At 40.4% G+C, this 20,424-nt stretch overlaps 1 protein-coding gene across 1 annotated transcript in view; it reads left to right on the forward strand.

Moving 5' to 3' along the window:
- The window catches only part of FAF1 (Fas associated factor 1), a 303,539-nt gene that overhangs the window by 223,535 nt on the left and 59,580 nt on the right, over positions 1-20,424 (forward strand). Inside the window, exon 15 of the mRNA XM_084787058.1 lies at positions 2,766-2,854. Coding sequence (XP_084643184.1) covers positions 2,766-2,854 — 89 coding nt within the window. The remainder of the gene's footprint in view (positions 1-2,765; positions 2,855-20,424) is intronic.

Genomic DNA, 20,424 nt, shown 5'->3' on the forward strand with positions numbered 1-20,424 from the left:
TTGGGTTTTCTGCCAGCACCTTTACCCACTGAGCCACTTTCCCAGCCCTTTCCCCCCACCTCCCTGTCCCTTTGAAAAGTTCCTAGTAAAGTGTCAGTGGCTGTGATGATGCTTTGAACAAGACATTCCCTTCATAGGCTCGGGTATTTGATCTTGGCATCTAGTCATTTGTTTGAGGAAGTTTAAACCTTCGGGAGTTGTGGCCTTGCTGGAGGATGTGTGTCACTGGAGGCAAGCTTTGAGGATAGGTAGCCCCTCTCTCTACCCTAGTTTGTTCTTTGCCTCTGTGTGATGAAATGTGATCAGCCAGCTTCCTGCTCTAACCACATTTTGTAACACATGAAACAAAACAAACTGGAAGTGAGGCCAGCGTGCCCTCTGCTACACACCTCCTTACCCTCCATGTCCTCCCTGTGCAGCAGCGCCAGCTGGGGACCGAGTATTCAAACGCATGAGCCTGTGCAGACGGTTCTCCTTCAGACCACCACGAGTACATGCTGTAACATACTCTTCTCATATTCAGACTCTCAGTCGCTGCTATTTACACGGGAGATATGGAAAAGAGTCTTAACCAATGACAAAATCTACAGAATGTTCAGAAACTTCTTTTTGCCATCTGTCATATTTATTAGTAATAACTACCAATGACTGTACCAGGCAAGTGATACTTTATCTCTGCTACTTGACAGAATGTTGCAGAGGAGTGCTGTTTTCCCTTTGAGAATAAGAAGATTGATCCTTAGCTATAGTCTACTCACTCATGTATTCATTCTTTTTTTTTTTAAGTTTTACTTTTAATATATATATATATATATATATATATATATATATATATATATATATATATATATATATATATATGAGTGTTTTGCCTACATGTATGTCTGTACATCACATGTGTCCCTGGTATCCTCAGAGGCTGGAAGAAGGTAGCAGAATCCCCTGAACCTGGAGCTATAGGCAGTTGTTAGCTGCCTGGTGGGTTCTGGGAATCAAACCTAGGTCATCTGGAAGAACAGCAAGTACTTTGCCTTAGGGTTTCATTGCCGCAAAGAGACGCCATGACCACTACAACTCTTATAAAGAAGAACATTTCATTGGAGCTGTTTCAGAGGTTTAGCACATGATCATCATGGTGAAAAGCGTGATGGCCTGCAGGCAGATATGATGCTACATGAGCTGAGAGTTCTACACCTAAAGGAGACTGTGTGCCACACTTGGTGTAGCTCACAGCCCCAACTATGACACACTTCCTCCAACAAGACCACACCTCCTAATAGTGCCACTCCCTATGGGCTACGCTTCCAAACACATGAGTCTGTGGAGGCCGTACCTATTGAGAGTACCCCCATTTTGTTAACCACTGAGCCGTTGTCTAGCCTCTTATTCATTTCCTTATTAAGCACATACTTTTGGAGCCCTTTTTATGAGCTAGACAGCTTCTAGGAACTAGATCATATAGCTTATGAGTAGCACAGTTTTTATTGCAACTTTTAGTACACGGCCAATTCTATTTCCTTAGTGCCTAGATAATGTGTGTCCCATAACTTATTTGAGAGAATAATAGTCCAAGACCAAACTGGGTCATTCTGTTTGTTGAGTACCACAGATGCCCCCCCCCAACCCTATGCTGCCAGTGACCATAAGGGACATTGGGAGAAAGGCCATTGAAAAATCATATTGACCATGTCCTGTCCTGAAAAACACCATCAAGAGTACTTGTTCCTTATCATCCTGACGTCATTTCATTACTGTGGCATGCTGATATCACAGGCCCTGGAGAATCTGTCTTTTTCTTCCTATAGGTTTGAAAAGAGAGAGATCTCCCTCATGTAACCTCATGAATTTCTCATTTGTAGGTCATCCCAAGCAAAATTATATGCATTTGGAAGATGTTATTTATGCATGTTATAAGTTATTTAGATTTAGGGAATAAAATAACATTAAGGAAAAATTAAGCATCTTTAAAGCACTCTTCATAAAGATCATAGTCTAGTCATTCATTTGAAAACAGAAAGGGAAAATATTCATTGAGAAGTAGATTTTTTTCAAACATTGAATTCCTATTTGTTTTGCCAGAGAACTTTTAGCAATGATTCCAAGTGCAGTGACTTGCAGGGAGGGGTGCTTTTTGCATAGTTTCGTGGTAAAGTGGTTATGTAGCATGTGAGTCTCCAGCTCCACATTGGTGGGAGTTGGGGGATGAGGGTCAGGAAGAAGAGAGAGGAGAGGGAGGAGGGACTGTCTCCCGAAATAGACCCACCTGGCTTCAAGTATTAACCCTGAGATTACTGCCTTCGTCTTGGTTGAGTGGGTTTCTTGAGCCATTTCAAGGCAGCTTTTCTTCTCTTGAAAATGATAAGTATAATTACTTCTTCATAAAATTGCATAGAGTAAATGAGATGAAAGCATAAAGGAATTTAGCCTAATCACAGACATGTTAGCAATTGCTAGCGGTTGCTAATGTTATGAACATGGTTGTTTTTATAAATTGAAAGGACTTTTTGACTTCATGGCTTGGACAGTCTTGTTTCTGGTGCTAAAATATGTTAATTAAAGCTGCTCCAAATCTGATTTTTCTAAAATTTCAACTGCCAGTGTTTGTCGAATATGTGAAACATTTGAATAAAAGTATTTTAAGTACTAGCATTCCAGTCTGTAATTTCTAATGCTGATAATTTCTGTATTGAAGAATGATGTTTCATTTTTAATAACTTGAAGTTTATAAGATGTTATCAAGAGCTTGGAATCTGGTGTCTCATTAGGTAATACGACGGTGGATGAGTTAATGATGAGACTGATGGCTGCAATGGAGATTTTCTCAGCTCAACAACAGGAAGACATAAAAGATGAGGTAAGGTGAGAGGTGAAGTGCAGTATCCATAGGAGGTTGGTGAGGTGGTCTGTCGATGGTGATGTGTGACGATATCGTGACTGATAGGTAAAGGATGGTAAAGATGCCATTCTAGACCCGCCAAGGTGTCTTATGCCGTCAGCGTGACTCTTTGGTCATTACTTGCCATGAATCCAAGTTCTAAAAATTTATTTAAATTTATGATTGCTTACGTTTTACTAGATTTAGGGTGCTGGACAGTTCAGTTTGCAAGAAAATAATCCAATGGCCAGTTTGCAAACTTTGGCTTAGGAAATTCTGCTTGCTATATAGGGTGTTTTGTTTTATCAAGACACGGTTTCTCTGTGTAGCCCTGGCTATCCTGGAACTCACTATGTAGACCAGGCTGGCTTCATACCCAGGATCCACCTGTCTCTGCCTCCGAAGTGCTGGCTTTAAAGGTGTGAGCCACCACTGTCCAGCAACTGTGGAGGTTTTATCTTTCCTTTTTATATAGGCTGAGTAGGAGGAACTATGCTGAGGAGTGGATTTGATAGAGATATTGTCAACTTTAGGGTTTGGTATGGTGTGCATAAAAGAATAGCTACATTTTCCTTCATTACCATGGTCTCCTGGTTGGACTTCTAGATCAGCAGTTCTCCGTCTGTGGGGTATAACCCCTTTGGGGGTCACCTATAACCATCAGAGAACATATTTACATTGTGATTCATAACAGCAAAATTACAGTTACAAAGTAGCAACGAAATAATCTTATGCAGTCACAACATGAAGTGTTTCTATTGAAAATCCCAGGTCGTTCTATTTTACTAATAAAGACTCAGGAGCCAGATGCTGTGGTGAAAAACCTGCTAGTTCAGAGACGCAGAGAAAGCACCCAGCTGACCTTCCTGCTTAGCTGGCAGCCCAGGAAGAATCGGCCAAAAAAAACCCCCAAGGCCAAAGGCTTGCTAGCTCAAAGCCCCAAAAGGCCAAGTAGCTGAGGAGTTCAGGAACTAGAGAGCTAAGAGCCAAGCTAAAATCCCAAGCTAAAGAAGCCAGAGCACCACAGACTGAAAAGACCCCTTCTACTTCTACACGCTGTCTTAAAAAGCCCTCAACTCAGAGTCCCTTCTACTCTTTAATCCCCGTCAGCTGGTTTCTTGCTCTGCCTCTTGACCTAGGGTTAACTTTATTAAGTCCTGTGTACAGAAAGCTTTTGGATTAAAGACGTGTGTAAGGCTTGCTGAACCACACCTGAATCACCTGTTTACAATAAACAGAAAGTTCTTGCATTAAAGGTATGTTAGGGTTGGTTGAACCACAAGAAACAGGGATTTACAGTTCAATCTCAGGGATCACAATGGGATCAAAGATCCTGTAACAATGAAGAACGGCATTAAAGGGTTGCAGCATGAGGAAGGTTGAGAACCACTGCTCTAGTTCATTCAGTCCAATCAAAAGCTGTGTAGATCATGGATGTGGAGGGTCAAATACAAGACAATCCAACCTGAGTTGGGATGACCAGTTTTAAATGAGAAAACTGAGGGTCAACATTATAAACCCAAGATCATACAGCTGGTAGCTGTCTTAACAATCCCTTAATCATTAGCACTTGCTAAGTCAAGAAATTTCTTGATTAAGAAAACCAATCTATAATAAAAATATGAAGCATATATTATCATTTGTTAATTTGAAGTGCTAAGCCTTTGGATATTTGTAAACTTATGCTTTAATTTTTAAATTTTTCTGTAGAAGAGCGAAGGAAGAAGGTGATTCTAAGCAATGATAAAATTCCTAGGTATCATGTGTCTTTTCAGTAGAATACTCTTTAGTTATTCCAAATGTGAAACTGTAGACAATTTTAATATAAGCCTATACTAGTGTATTTTGCTTTATTTAGCTCTGCCATCCATTCAGTTAGGAGGGTTTTGTTTGCTTGCTTTGCTTTGGGTGAGGTAGCGATTGGTTCTGTTTTGAGTGTTTGTTTTGAGGTTGGGTTTCCCTATGTAGCCTTGGCTTCCTGGAACTCAAATTGTAGACCAGGCTGACCTGAACCTCACAGAGATCTGCCTGCTTTTGCCTCCTAGTGCTGAGATTCAAGGTGAGTGCCACGACACCTGGCCCAATTATGGTTTTTGCTTTTATTAGGGGGTCATTTTTTACTCATGTTTATAACTCCATCTCCTTATACCTAGGACAAATTCAGTACTTGACAACTGTTTATTAATTGATTAACTATATGTATGTTTGGAAGAATTTATGTGAAATAAGTTACCTTGAAAAGGCAATGTTTGATTCTGTGATATAAACATAAGGTACCCATGTTAACAGATATACAGTACCATGACTAGTTTTGGTTTCTCCTGTTTTGTTTTCTGAGACTCCCCACCCTCCATTGTGTCTCGGGCTTTCACGGAGACAGGGTCTCCTGTGTCTACCCATGCTACCTATGCCACTGTATGCCAAAGGAGCCAGCCACATCTTCAGCCTCTGGTGTAGCTCTTTAGGTTATTAGGTTTTTAAAATTTCCATAGATATTTAGGTTGTAATTTTTCTATATAGTCAGTGTGCTATTTACTTTGAAGGAAAGACAGCCATGTATATCGTAGGAAGATGTTTATATGTTACTTTATACATTGACAGTGACATTTTGAATTAATGAAGCACCGTACTTAGTTAGGAATTTGTAATAATAGCTGTGTTGCCATCCAAGATTACATTTATCCTGGAATAGAGGAACAGAGGCATTGATTGGCAGTAATTCACTAAACACATTCCTCAGCCATTTATATCTTGAGTCTCATTAGTATCAGATTTACAGATTATGCTGTATAATAAATAATATAAATGCACAATATGTGCATGCATATTTTTACTTCATTCTTTCATCTTAATTTGTGTTTCTTGTAGTTCATTGGTAAAATAATTGACTTTAATTTATTCAATACCGAGTACAAAATTTAACGAAGGTCGCATAAAAATTTCAAGGCTCCTATAATTGAAATTTAACTATAAAAGGGTAAGACTTCTATGTTTTTAGTGTTTTCATGAACAGTATCATATAGGTGATAAAGTTTTCAAGAGACATGTCTTAGTTAGGGTTTTGTTGCTATGAACCCTATGCTGTGAGCATAGTAACTGTTAGAAAAGAAAACATTTAATTGTGTCTGGCTGGGGTTTGGTCCATTATTGTCATGACAGGCAGCATGGCACATGCAGACAAACATGGTGCTGTTCAGATAGCTAAGAGTTCTGTGTCTGGGTCAGCAGGCAGCAGGAAGAGAATGAGACACTGGCCTGACTTGAGCTACTGAGACCTCAAAGCCTGCCCCTGTGACGCATTTCTTCCAGCAAGTCCATAACTCCGATAATGTCACTCCCTATAAGTCTGTGTGGCTGCCATTTTCATTCCGACCACCACAAAAAGCCACTTCTAAGTTTAAGTATTTCTTTTGGAACCATGCAGATTATAATGGTTTGCTATCTCCTGAATCTGTGACAAGAAATAGCTTGTTTGTAACTGTAATCTTGCCTTTCAAAATAATTAGAAGTAAGGCTGTGTTAATCAATGATACAAGGGATAGCTTACCTGGCCTGAAGTTACTTGTAACTCTACTTTCATGGCCAAGTGCAATGGCTCATGCTTTAACTCCAAAACTTGGGATACTAAGGCATTGCAAGTTCAAAACCAGGCAGACTGTTTCTTTTTTCCTTTCTTCCTTCCTTTCTTTTGTTCATTTGTTCATTCATTCTTCTGTAAGAAATGTTGTAGAAGTACTTGAGTAGAGATCACCTTGTTTTTATGACTCTTTGGTGGAGTTACGTTGATGATCTCATTCCTTCCTTTATATTAGTACCACCAGAGATAAGCTATGTGCAAGTGTAAGACTTTCATTATACTCAAGCATGAAATATATTTGCATTCTTAAATCATTCCTTGGTATTGTAGAAAATATAAAAGTATCTAATAATTAGCCTATAATTATGGCGGTACTATCTAGCCCACTATCATAAACAATAAAGATACAGACACCTATTATATTTTAGAATAGCCTCATTTAACCTGGGACTGGGCACATATTTACCCCCTAACTTTCCTGATCACTTCCCAGACCCCATCCGAGGCCATCTGCTTTAATCATTCCTGTCAGGGCTGTTAGTATTCTGCTTCAGCCCACCTAGCTGTCATGTCAATTGCTTACCTGCCCAGGGCTATGTAAAAGGACAGTCCTACCTTGCCCCTCTCCCTTTCTTACTTCTCTCTCTCTCTCTCTCTCTCTCTCTCTCTCTCTCTCTCTCTCTCTCTCTCTCCCTCTCCTCCTTCTCCCCTGTCTCTCTTCTTTTTACTCTTCCTGTCTCTGTCTCTCTCTCTGGGGTACCCCTTCCCCTTTTCCTCCCCCTGCTCATCCATAGTACTCCTGAGCTCTGTCTAATGCTTGGCTCTATGTCGCTGCATCTGTTTCCATTAGTTGCTGGGTGAAGCCTCTCAGAGGAGTTATGCTAAGCGCCTGTCTGCAAGCATATAGCAGGATAACATTAATATTGGCAGGGTTAGTTCTCTCCCATGGGATGGGTCTCAAGTAGATCTAGGTTTTTTTTCCCCCTCCATAATTGGGTCCATATTATAGGAGGTGATGAATTCTTCCATCTCGGCCTGTATGTTCATTTCAGAAGTGTATTGCACATTTACTATATGACAGCCACTAAGAACAGATGTAAGCAAAATAGTCTCTATGTTTATCAGAAATGCCAATATAGTCTACCAACTGATCAAGTAGATAAAGTCTAGGAAGCATCTAACTGGATGAGCCAGACATGGTAGACAGCTTTCCAGGAAAGGCTCTCAGAACAAGTTACAAGAGAAGTAGAGTAAATATGAATGAAGACACCAGCATCTTCAGGCACCGATTGCCTACCGAGATTAGTGCTGTCTCCTAAGGCAGTGTTTCTTACTGTGATTCCCAGAGTACCTAACTGTCTACCATGGTCCGCAAGCATTTATATTGGAGTAAACTCTAAGTCAGTTTATGTTTGTGTAATTGTGGGTGTATACATGCTATGGTATATGTGTGTAAGTCAGAGGACATCCTGGGTGTTGGTCGTCCTCACTTTCCATCTTATTTGAGTCAGAGTCTCCCATCTCACTTTTCTATATACCATGCTAACATGCCTGTGAACTTACGACAATTTCCCTGTCTCTGCTTCCAACCTTCCTAGAGGAGCACAGGAATTAAAGATGGGTATTCTACGGTTCCCAGATTCAGTGTGGGTCCTAAGGACCCAGATTCAGGCTTGTGCAGCAAACACCTTAACCACTGAGCCATCTCTCTAGACAGTATGAGTCAGTTTGGTTTATTTATTTATAGAAAAATAGTTTTTTTTCTCACACACAATATATTCTGCTTACGGTTTTTATTCTCCCAGCTTTTTCTAAATCCTCCTCACTTCCCCACCCATCCCCCAAATCCATACCCTCTCTCTCATAATACAAACAGATGGTGAAGATGATGATGATGATGATGATGATGACGATGATGATGATGATATCATATATAAACAAGCAAGCCAGATTAGGACAAAACAAATGGGAGGTAGAGAGAGCCAAAGAAAAAGCACAAAAAACTCATCCAGACACTGAGACACACACATTTACACACATATACAGAAAACCAAGAAAAACAAGTGGAAGCCATAAATATAAGCAAAAGATCTGTAAGGGTTTTTCCATGTTTGTTTGCTTTTAAATGTCCTGACAAAGCCTTGTGAGAAAAATCCTCCAAAAAACCTAGAGGTTTGTGTTGGTCATCTACTGCTGAGCATGGGGGCTCTCCTTAAGAATGGTTTGTATTCCCAGTGAGACTCCATTGGAGAGAGCTAATTTTTCCTTTGCCAGTAGTTCCAATTGAAGATAGCTTCCTAATTAGGGATGAGGTTTGTGCCTACTTCCCCTCTCTGTACTGAGACCCCATCTGGCTTGTTGAGGCCCTGTGCAGGGTGGCATGGTTTCTGTGCATTCGTATGTGCATCAGTCTTATGTCTAGGCCTTGTTTCGTTGGTGTCCTCCCTCCCCATTGGAATGTCCCTGAACCCTGAGGGGAGGAATTTGATGGAGACATCCCATTTAGAACTGAGTGTCTCAGAGTTTCTCACTCTCTCATTCTGCTATTTGTGTTTTCACAGACTGGATTGATGAATTTATTTATATCCTGTTTAAGGAACTTGCACATAATGATAATAGCTATTTTTTTAAAGATTTATTTATTATTTGTACAATACATATTCTGCCCACATGTGTGCCTGCAGGCCAGAAGAGGCCACTAGATCTCAATATAGATGGTTGTGAGCCACCATGTTGTTGCTGGAAATTGAATGCAGGACCTTTGGGAGAACAGATAGTGTTCTTAACCTCTGAGCCATCTTTCTAGCCCCTGGTAGTAGCTACTTTGAAGTCCTTGTCTTGTACTTGAGCTGTGTTCCGTTTTTCGGGGTTTATTGTAGTAGTATTGCTGCTGTCCTGGCTATTGCTGCTTGTGTTTTTATGCTGCTGTGTAGGCTCTGGGTTTTAGCTGATTGTAATTCCAGGTGTTGATAGTCTTGTCTCTATTGCGTGAGTGCTCCGTTCCTTAGTTTCTGTTGCCCTTTGTGGGTCTTATAGTGTGGGGGTCGGGTTGCCCAGTAAGGAGTACTTTTGATTCTGTCAGGAGTAGCCACTGTGGGTACAGGGTGGAACATGTTTCTAGGTGTTAGGGGCTCACAGGAAGGAATGAGGATGGGTTAGAAGGGAGGGATCTGAGTGAGACAGTTCCCAGGAAAGAGCAAAGCTGAGTCTTCCCTAAGGATCTGCAGATTCAAGGGAGGATAGGCCACCGCAGGAAGTCTGCTACAGGGCTGGCCATGAGACTGGAGACTTTGCAGTGGGAGACAGGAAGGAGGGTGGAGTTTGCCTACCTGATTCCCAGGCTGGCATGGCTAGCAGACCACTTTATTTACACTTATTTTACATTTTATAGAAACAGTTGATTTTGGCATCTGAGCATTCATATTTTTACATTATTATTAAACTCACATTCTTTTTTTTTCCTTGCTTGAATTAGTTGGATTCCTTGTTACCCAAAAAATGATTATGACCAAATGTGGCTTATTTTAGTACAAAAGTATTTATAAATACTACAAACCACTACAACATAGTCCAAACTAGTTCACCATTAATATAAACATTATATAAAAACAATATTTCTAGTGAATGTATGAAAATTGATTATATAAAAGAAACAATGCATTTACCCCTGCAGGCAATGTTTGTGATGTCACATTTTCTCATTAAAACATAAATTATTAGATATTTTAATTTTTATATTAGGGAAAGTTTAACGATTTTCCTCTTCATTAAATACATTTTTTCAGAGCAGAATAGAAATCATACCATTATTTTTTTTTAATTACTGCTAAAAGCAGGGAAAATACCAGATACCAAAGAATAAATTATCTACGATAAGTTTTTGAGATAAAAATGCATGTAGATCTTGATACTGCCAGTGAACTTTGTTATGGTTTTAATATAAAGTGTCCTAGGAACAGCTTCTTGTATTTGTCGGCTTGGTTTCCTAAAGAGATTAGCTCACCAGCTCACCAGCTTCATAGTGGATTAGTCCGTTGATTAGTTCATAGTTGAATGGGTTCTTAGGAGTTCCAGCTTTTGTGGAGGAAATTGGCCATCCTGTGCATACCTTTGAAGCATGTATCTCTGGTCCCTGGCTCTTCCTCTCTGCCTCCTGTTTGCAGTGAGAAGAGTCACTATACTGTGTATGCCCCATCATGGTGTTCTCCCTTATTTTACACCAGCCCAAAAGCAACAAGACCAAGGAACTGTGAACTAAAAAACCATGAGCCTAAAATGTATGTCCTCCATATTATGCTGTTTGTCAGGTATTTTGTGACACCAGTGAAAAACTAACACAAGAAGTGATACTGAGATATGAGCCATACTGTGACTAGGTATAGCTTTGTGGTTCAAAAGCTTTTTGAACTAGTATGAGGGGAATTTGGAGACGTTGGGAGAAGCTGGCTAGAAAAGCCAGATCACTGTAAGTAGAGCTTAATGGATTATTATCATATGAACTCACACTACCGGAATGCTGATAGAAATTCAGTTAGTAAAGGCTGTACTCATGAGATACGAATACTAATGAGGAGTCTGTTGGGACTCTGACAGAGAACTTGTATACATGTTGTCCATGACTAAGACTATGTTAGACTGAGTTTAAAGGTGCCAGACTAACTAATGCGGTAGAGAAAACTTTGGGCCACCCAGTACTCCAACCATAGGCATGGGTATTGCTTGCTTATTTAGACAAATCCTTAGTGAAAATCCTAAGGGAAAGCAGAGCAGAGGGATTTGAAAAACTGCCATTTGGCTAGAAAAGGAACATGTTTGAAGTTGGGGCCAAAGAAGGTGTGGTTGCTTAAAAAGATTAGGGTCTCTGAGAAGATGCCAAGGATGTTTCATCCAGACAATAGCAAAGATGCCTTGAAGGCATCTCAGGCATTGGGCATAATCCACCCACAGCAAGCTCAAGGATGTAAGAGCAAATTTACTTGAAAAGCTTTGCTTTGAAAGAGAGAGCCCAACGTTTCTGAGCATCCTCAGGATGTTTCCCAATATTCAGCCTTCCAAACACTCAGAATGATGCCTCTGTGAACCACTGGGTCCAGCTCCTGCTCAAGCGGACAGCAGCCCTTGTTTCACATTGCTGCTAGTGGTTTTGTAGACATGGAGAATACAAGGGCTGTTGGGCACTGTGAAACAGATGGAATCCCTGCAAGGAGCTCCGGAAAGGGTAATTTGTAAAACTGTGAGAAAGGAAACGGGATTTAGTGGAAACTTCAGGAAGTTAGAAATGTCAAGAGTGTGGAACATTTACTGAGGACAGATAGGAGTAGAAAACAGAGCCAGCTCAAGAAAGAGCCCATGTGGGCTGTAGCTAGCCGGGTCAAAGAGACAGAGCTGCTCAAACCCTTTGGAACACACACACTGCCACATGGAGATGTAGAATTTAATGTTTTCCTTGCTGGGTTGGCGGAGGGATTTTTGCTTTGTTTTGTTTATTTGTTCCTTCCTTCCTTCTTTCTTCCTTCCTTCCTTCCTTCTTCCTTCATTTATTAGTTCAGTCCTGTCTCACCATTCTTATATTCCTCATCTGGAGAGTAGGGATGCTTACTTTGAGCCATTTTATTTTAGAAATATATAACTTGTGCTTGGTTTTATCTATGTCTGCTACAGCTGATAGTTTTCCTGAGTTTCAGAAATTCTGGACTTGAAATTTTGAACAGTGCTTAAACTGCTAAGAATCGGGGGGGGGGGGTCTTGGGGATAGATTGATTGCATTTTGCAATATGAGATAAATATGCACCGTTGTGGGCTAGGAGTAAAATCTGTGTGGATGTGAACTGTCTTCCCAAAAGGTTTACTACTGAGGGCTTAGTCCCCACAATGTCTGTTGGGAAGTAAAATCGTAGATTCTCTAACTTCCCCAATCAGCAGGTATGCCATTGGTAAATTCACAACTGAATAAGCTACTAGGAGGTAAAGTTCTACTGAAGGAAGTCAGTCTTTGGAGGCATGGCTTTGAAGGGTATATTTGGTTCCCAGCTCTTTCATCGCTGCTTCTTTTTTACATGATGTGAGCCATGTTCCTGTACAGGGTCCCTTCATGGTGGTTTGCCCAAAAGTGTCAGCCAAGTGACCATGGACCATGTACTACTAAATCTAAGAACTAGAAATATGTCCTCTTCCTTTAAGTTGTATGGTGGTTTAATTGGGAATGGCCCTCCTAGACTCGTGTGTTCGAATTCTTGGTCTGCAGTTGGTAGAACTGTTAGGAAAGGGCTAGGGGGTGTGGTCTTGTTGGAAGAGGTATATCACTGGGTGCCAACTTTGGGATTTCAAAAGACTCACACCGGGGCTGGAGAGATGGCTCAGCTGTTAAAAGCACTGGCTGCTCTTCCAGGGTCCAATTCCCAGCACCCACATGGTGGCTTCCAACAATCCATAATGGGATCTGGTATCCTCTTTGGATATACAGCTGTACATGCCAATAGAGCACCCATATATAAGTTAATTAAAACACAATGATTCAAATAAAAGCACGCAATCGAAAGACTCACCATTCCTAGTTAGCGCTCTCTGCCTTGTGCTTGTGATCAAAATGTAAGCTCTCTGCTACCATAGCTCCTGTTCCATGCCATGCCATGCCATGCCATGCCATGCCATGCCATGCCATGCCATACCTGCCTGTCTCTATGCTCTGTGCCAGAATGGCTCTAACCCTGTGAAACTACAAACCTGCAATAAATTCTTCTATAAGTTGCCTTGGTCATGGTGTCCTATCACAGCAGTAGGCAAATTGTTCCCTTGAGTATTTTGTAGTTAACATAAACTTCTATGTTAACAATAAAAATCCAGCTACAAACTTAATTTTCTAAAAAGAACAATAGGAAGAACATTGATTATTCTAACATTATTCACAATAGCCAGGAGAAATGGAAACAATTCAAATATTCATCACTAGATAGGAGTAGGAAATTTTAGTATATACATTTAGTAAAACATCATTTGACCATAAAAAGAAAATGTGGCTATTCAAAATATGTGACAGATAAGTAAATATTAAAACATTATGCTAAGTAAAATGAGCCAATCACAAATGAGTGTCTTTCCTGAGCCTGGGGCCTGCTTCTTTCCTTCGGGGCATCCAGGCACCATTGCATACAGGTGAAAGAATGAAGCTTGGCCAGGCCAGGCAGGTGTGGTGTGCCCAAGGCAGGATTGCTATCTCTGATACAGCTCGCTCAGTGATAGAGCCCTTTTAGTGACACAGTCTTCCAGTGATGCAGCTCTCTTTATTGGTGGGGAGGGGGAATAATGGCTATATAAACTTTGGAGAAATGGGTAAGGGTTTTCAGGTGAGTGAACATCATTGGCTGGGCTTGAAGTACTAGGAATGCTTCATTGGCATGGAAAGGAATTCCAGGCTACCATGACTACCTCAAAAATTGCAGAGGTGGCATCACAAGACTCCCTGCACCATGCAGCAGGGCATGCAGGCACAAAACAGGGAGGGAGCCGTCTTTACTCCTTACTCCTACCAGTCTTAAGATTGAGTTTTTCCGAGGTTTGGACATGACCCAACCTCACTCTAGCTCCATACTGGTTTCTCAGGTTGCACGTTCCACAAATGTGGGTCACCTTGAGTCTCAGAAGAAACTTTAGACTTGAATTTGAGCACTGCTTGGGATTTGAGTGCTGCCACACGTGGTTCCACTCATGGGAAAGTTTACAATAAGGAAGTTTGTAGACAAAGTAGATATGTTAGTTATTCTGTCGCTGTGATAAAACACCATGAGCAATGCACATACAGAAGAATGAATACCCTTCCAGAGGCCCAAGAGTCCATAGCAGCCAACCCAGAAACAGCAGAAGGAGCAAGAAACTGAAAGATCACAGTCAAGAAACAGAGTGTTGTGGAATTAATAATATCTAATATTGATTCATATAATTATTAAGGTGGGAGTTGTTCCTTAACCCCCAATTTTAGAAATAAATGGGCACTGAAATCTTTTAGATGTTTAATAGGCCTTAATACACCTGTGGCTGGACAGATATTAATGCTCTAAGCTATCTCGTCTCTTTCCCATCCACAGACCCCATAAATAACTTCCACATGCTGCATTTGGGCTGCTTCTCTCCGTAATACCGGTCCTCAGAGCCAGCTCCTTCTGGCCACATGCTTGTTGACACTGACCCATGGTGACCTGCTCCTTTCTCCTCTCCGCACCTCCCAAGCCCATGAACCTCAGCTGTCTGCCTCTCTTTTGCCCAGCTCAGGCACAGGCAGTTTCTTGGCCAACCAGGCATACTTTGGGAGGTTACACAGCATCACTTGGTGTATGTAAGCATTTGCTCATAGAACAGTGAAGATCTCTGGAGGCAAGCAATTAACACTTGAATACATAGTATCTTCATATCAACTACAATAGTTTCCCTTCTCTGTCTAATTAAAAAGGCTATTTTTAGAAGCTACATACAGTAAGAACAGTTATGAAACAGTCAGAAAAACTATTAGGTGAGACTGACATACACAATGTCCATTCTGTATGTATCTGGCAACTCCGGAGAGAGGACTTACTGTCCAACCTATCTGAGTGAGTCAAGTCCTCTGCCTAAATTGTTCACTATTATAACGTCTTTTTAGACCTTAAACTATCTTCTTAGCTCATAAGCAACTAAGCCTAATTGTAAGACTATAACACCCTAGTCTTCAACCACGTCAGAGACTTGAGAAGGAGTAAAATTATTACATGAATAAGCAGGAAGCACAGGCAAGCAGCTTCCAAAACATAAAAATGACAGATACGGTGTTCTGCCTGGACAGTCATGTTGGAGCATCATCTTCAGCCTTCTGGCCTAGCATATCTGACAGACATATTTGTGAGGCAGGAACTGTGAGGGACTTGATTACCCTGTCTTGGCAGCGCTAGACAATCAGCTTAGCCTGCATCCAAGTCTTGTCCATTTCCAGACAACATACAGTCTGCAGAGAGAATGGGTGCATTTACCTAATTGAAGCCAACTCCAAAATGGAGGTTCCGTGATGCTCGTCTTTTTCCAAGTGGAATGAGTGCTATCAGGAACTGATGTGCCTCAAATCAAAAAGGCCTTAGATAAAACATCTTAAATGCCACATTTTTTAGGTCTCTGAGATTTTTGAAAACCTCTATCTTCATATTTGTATAGTGCATAATCAGCTCTTTCTATCTTATCTATCTACCAAAAATCTGAACAGGTAAATGCTTGTTTTTAGCCATCTACTATCTGTTCAACCTAGGAGGTATATTTCTCTAATAAACTAGACTAGTATCTGATATGTAGTCTGACTGACTAACCATTACCCTGTATTATTTAATTATCCTAAACAGTTTATAATTATAACCTTAAAAAACTGAAAGTAAATTTTCCATTTTTAAATGGGTTATATAGGTCCAATACTTTATACAAGAGCTGAAATATACATTATGAAAAATAACCTTAAGTTCTGTATCAAAATACAGTGATTTATGAAAACCTTAAACCTGTATCAATATACAACATTCTATACCAATGTATCAGAAATTTTTGAGAATAGCAGGAAAGGAGAGAGATGTAGGAGAGGAGAAAGAGCAGGTCACCGTGGGTCAGTGTGAACGAGAAGCATGTGGCCATGAGGAGCTCTGGGGACTGAGAGAAGCAGCCCAAATGGAGCATGTGCAAATACTTTTGGGAATTTTGGGTGGGATGTGTGGCTGGGAGGTAACAAGGAACCTTGGGGGTTAAGAACTGCCCAGTCCCAGTATTTAACAGACTTCTCAGTCTTTTATTTCTATAATAACAGGTTAAATAATAACCACTGCTTTAATATCATATGAACCAACATTAAATATTCACTATCCATCTACAAGAGAGAGCAAACTGGAAGTAGCCTGAGACTATGACGTCTTAATGTCCACTTTTCCCTCATGCAGAACCTAACTCCTAAACCTCCCTAAACAGACGACCAACTGAGAGCCAAGTGTTCAGATACATGAGCACATGGGGAATATTTCTTATTCAGACCACCACAGCAGGTTAGCTGTGGAATGTGGAGAATTTAGTGCGTGGGATAGGAAAATAACAGGGTGATGGCTAAATGGCATGTAGTTTATTTTTCAGGTGCTAGAAATGACTGTGGTGATGATATAAAATATCTTTGATATATCAAAACATTGAATTGTATATTTAAGGAAATGGATGTGAATTACATATTAGTAAAAAACTATTTTCAGAAAGCTAAGTTTGGGGAGATAGCTGAGAGAATGTTGTAGCTATTCAAATGAAAAGGATTGTACCTGAATATGAATCTATTCTCTGTTGAACTTAAATGATAGCAATTAGTAATACTCCCCCTTTATTGGGGCATAGTACTGAATAAACTAATGAAAACTTCTTGGGCAACTTGAAGCATTTACCTTCTAGGGGACCTTTTAAAATAATAGGAAGAGTCTGTAGAGTCCCTTCTCGTCTAGTAAGTATGCTAACTATGGAAGGCCTGGGCTTAAAGGATCACCTGCTACTCCCCCGCCTCCAATAGTCTTAGAGATAAGGGTGGAACCCAGCAACCTATGTTTCAACAAGTTGTTCATGTGGTTGTGATGTCACATAGAGTTTTCCTGGTTCACTGATCTAAGAGAAATGTGTGTGCACAAGCCCGTAATAAGGTATGAGACACATATCCTTCACAACACATTTAACAATACTGAAAATACATGGGACATTTTCAAATCTCATGTCTCATTAGTGTATTCTGGATTTTCTAAGACTTTAAGGCTTGAAACAGATTAAACCGGTAAATGTAGCTTTCATCATACAGAGCTTCATATCCAAAACTTTGATAATTGTTTGACTAATTTTTTTTCTGAATTGAAAGAAATGAATGATATGTGATATTTTTTAAATTCCTATAGAAGGCTGTAACCTAGTATAAAGAAATAACTATTCTCTAAGAATAATTAAGCAATAAGGTTAGTAATGTACTCACCACCATTGCCATAGCTAAATAACCTTTCATTTTGAGTATGATTAAGTCATTGATATGGAATGTGACAATTTATAGTGTCATTTGATGAGAAATCTCCTTATTTTGTCCTTGTTTGGTTGAAAATATGTAACTAAAAAGATAACAGACATTAGTTTCAGTTCTTCATACTGCTATCTTCCTCCTCTGGCCTGCATAGGCACCAGGCATGCACGTGGCACATAGACATACATGCAGTTAAGACACCCATACCCAGAAAGTAAAAATAATCTCTTCTTAAGATAAAAGAATGAGCCAGACAGTGGTAGCGCACACTTTTAATCTCAGGTATTCACATAAAATATCTTTGATATATCAAAACATTGAATTGTATATTTAAGGAAATGGATGTGAAGCAGATGGATCTTTGAATTTGAGGATGGCCTGGTCTACAGAGTGAGTTCCAGGACAGCCAGGGCTACACAGAGAAACTGTGTCCTGCCACAGTTAAATGTTATTGTCGACTGTAATGGGAGTTTTGGTTTCTTTCTAAACTCAGTTATGTCATGTAAACATGTTTTTGTTTTAATCCCTAGTGTTGGATTTTAGTTTGAGCTTTAGTTGTCTTCAGCTGCCTCATTTGGGGTGTGGTCTTTGCCAGCTGTAATTAGTTTAATTCTGAGGACTCTGAGGGGTATAATTTAAAGAACTCAGAGAGGGAGAGAATGTGTGGCCATTTGGAAAGGACAGAGAGAAAGAGGAAAAGGGCTTCAAGAAGAAGGCTTGGAGGGTGTCGCTGGGCCAGGGTGGTGGTGGTGGTGATGGGGTTTAGTTGACCCTAAAGAGCCAGGAGAAGTAAAGTGGTCTAAGCCCCCTTTCCCCAATAACCTCTCTTTTCTCATACCTAGTGATGAGATTGGGTTGGAGAACGAAGGTAGAGGCAGTAAACACCCCAAATAAGATAGAGTTTAAAAACTAGTGTCAACAGTGACATAGTGACACAATATAACCCCAGAACTCAAGAAACAGGCGAGAGGACTACCACAAATTTCAGGCCAGCCTGGGTTATAGAACAAGAGTGCATACTTGTGCTAACCTTATTTTTCTCTGTCCTCACACGGTTAGCAGGTCTAAGGCACACTAAGGGAGGGTGGGGCTTCCCACCTCCCGTTAGCTCAGCCAAGATGGTCCCCAAAACCATGCAAGCCCACAGGCCAACCTGAAGTGGACTGTACCTCACGGAGAGTCTCCCCAGGTGATTTCTAGATTGTGTCAGGTTGTTAACTAAAGGTAGCCGCCACCCCTAAAAAATTTGAGTTGTTATAGCACATGCTGAACACTCCTGTAGTCCAACAAAGCAGAAAATATTTAAGATTTGTCTTCATGAGCTTTAATCCAGAGCAGCTGAACAGTGTATTGGCATTCGAGTCCAAGCTTTCACCTTCTACAGAAGCAAGAGTGTCCGCAGTACCTTAAAGAAAGGGCTAAATATGTGCCTTTGGGTTTGATTTGGGTTTTGTTTTCAGAGATGAGGTCTCACTGTGTTGCTAAGGCTAGCTTCAAGCTCGTACTTCTTCTGCCTCGGCCTCGTGGGTAGCTGGGGTCATAGACTTATGCTACCAGACCCAGCTAGGAATGTATCTAAGTGTCATGTTATTTTCCATACATCATCTTTTGCTATCACAACAATCCTAAGATGCAGTGGCTGTGTTACTGAAGGAGAACTGATGTGGATATGGAGGCTGAGTAACTTGTCAGATTCCTACAGCTGCATCTCGGCCACGTTCCACATTTGCTTTGCATACAGCATGATCTGTTGGGACACTAACATACTCTTGTATTCGTGAACTAAATTGGATTTCCAAATATCTTATCCAGTTGAGTGAAATTAAAAAAAACAAAACAAAACTCCTTCTCTTACTGTCTACTACGTTTTGTGCATGAAATAACACTCACTTTTTAAAAAAATACATCCACACCCTCTTTATTTACATTTGTTGCTCTTAAAATGCCTGCTGCTGATGGATCAGTTCATCCATTCCTGACACCTCAGAGTAGGAGCTAATAATTGTCACAGATGAGACTAATGTAGAGAGATTAGTGAGTCAACATTGGCATTACAGTTGAGCACACCTGTTCAGAGCAGTCCTCCAGATTTCCCCTCTGCTGCCTGAGGTGGAGTCTTCTTCATGGATTACAGTAACACTTTTTGACAAGTTTAGACTGGCTGGAACTATGTGTAATGACAGAACACAATTGATAATATCTCAGTAATGCATTCTTTTTTTATTTAGGCTGTCACCATCTATCACTGTTAAATCATTGTTAAATCGCGGGCCCAACCTGCCCACTTTTTCCTTTCAGTAACAATAAGGCCAAATGAAGTATATGTACTTTTCTAGAGATGAGATAGTAAGTGGCTGTGGGGACGGTGTGCCTGATTACTTTTTTCCTTTTATGTAGCAGTGGGGTTTTTTGAAGATTTAAAAAAAAAATAATGAGAGTATGTGTGCCTACGTATGGATGTATACATGTGAGTGCAGTGCTGAGGTGGTGTAACTCCTGGAGCTGAAGTTACAGGAGAGAGATTATGTGCACTCTTAACCCCTAAGCCAGTCCTTATATAACATTGTTTTAAAACTTAAAATTTAAACCAAAATCCTTCTTATGTGGCTCTTTCAATCTTCCCAGTTCAAACCTGATAATCTGTTTTTAAAAGATTACAAAATCTGTGAAGGAATTTGGGGATATAGTAATGCCTATAATCCCAGTATTCAAGGACCAATGCAGGAGAATCCTAAATTTGAAGCCAGCCTGACCTACAAAGCAAAACCCTGTTTCAGAACCAAATGTGCAAATAAATAAATAATCATTGTAGTCAGGAGGAAGTTCTCTAAAGAGACATGTAAGTAACTTTTATTTTCCTGAGGTAATTGTTGTCTCAGAGGCTTACTGCTAAATCACTGGCCCTTTTCTGGTTCTTTCTTAACTCTGGCTGACTAGTTC

This window comes from Acomys minous (assembly GCF_964271855.1).
Source record: "Acomys minous genome assembly, chromosome: 6".
Classification (NCBI taxonomy): Eukaryota; Metazoa; Chordata; class Mammalia; order Rodentia; family Muridae; genus Acomys; species Acomys minous.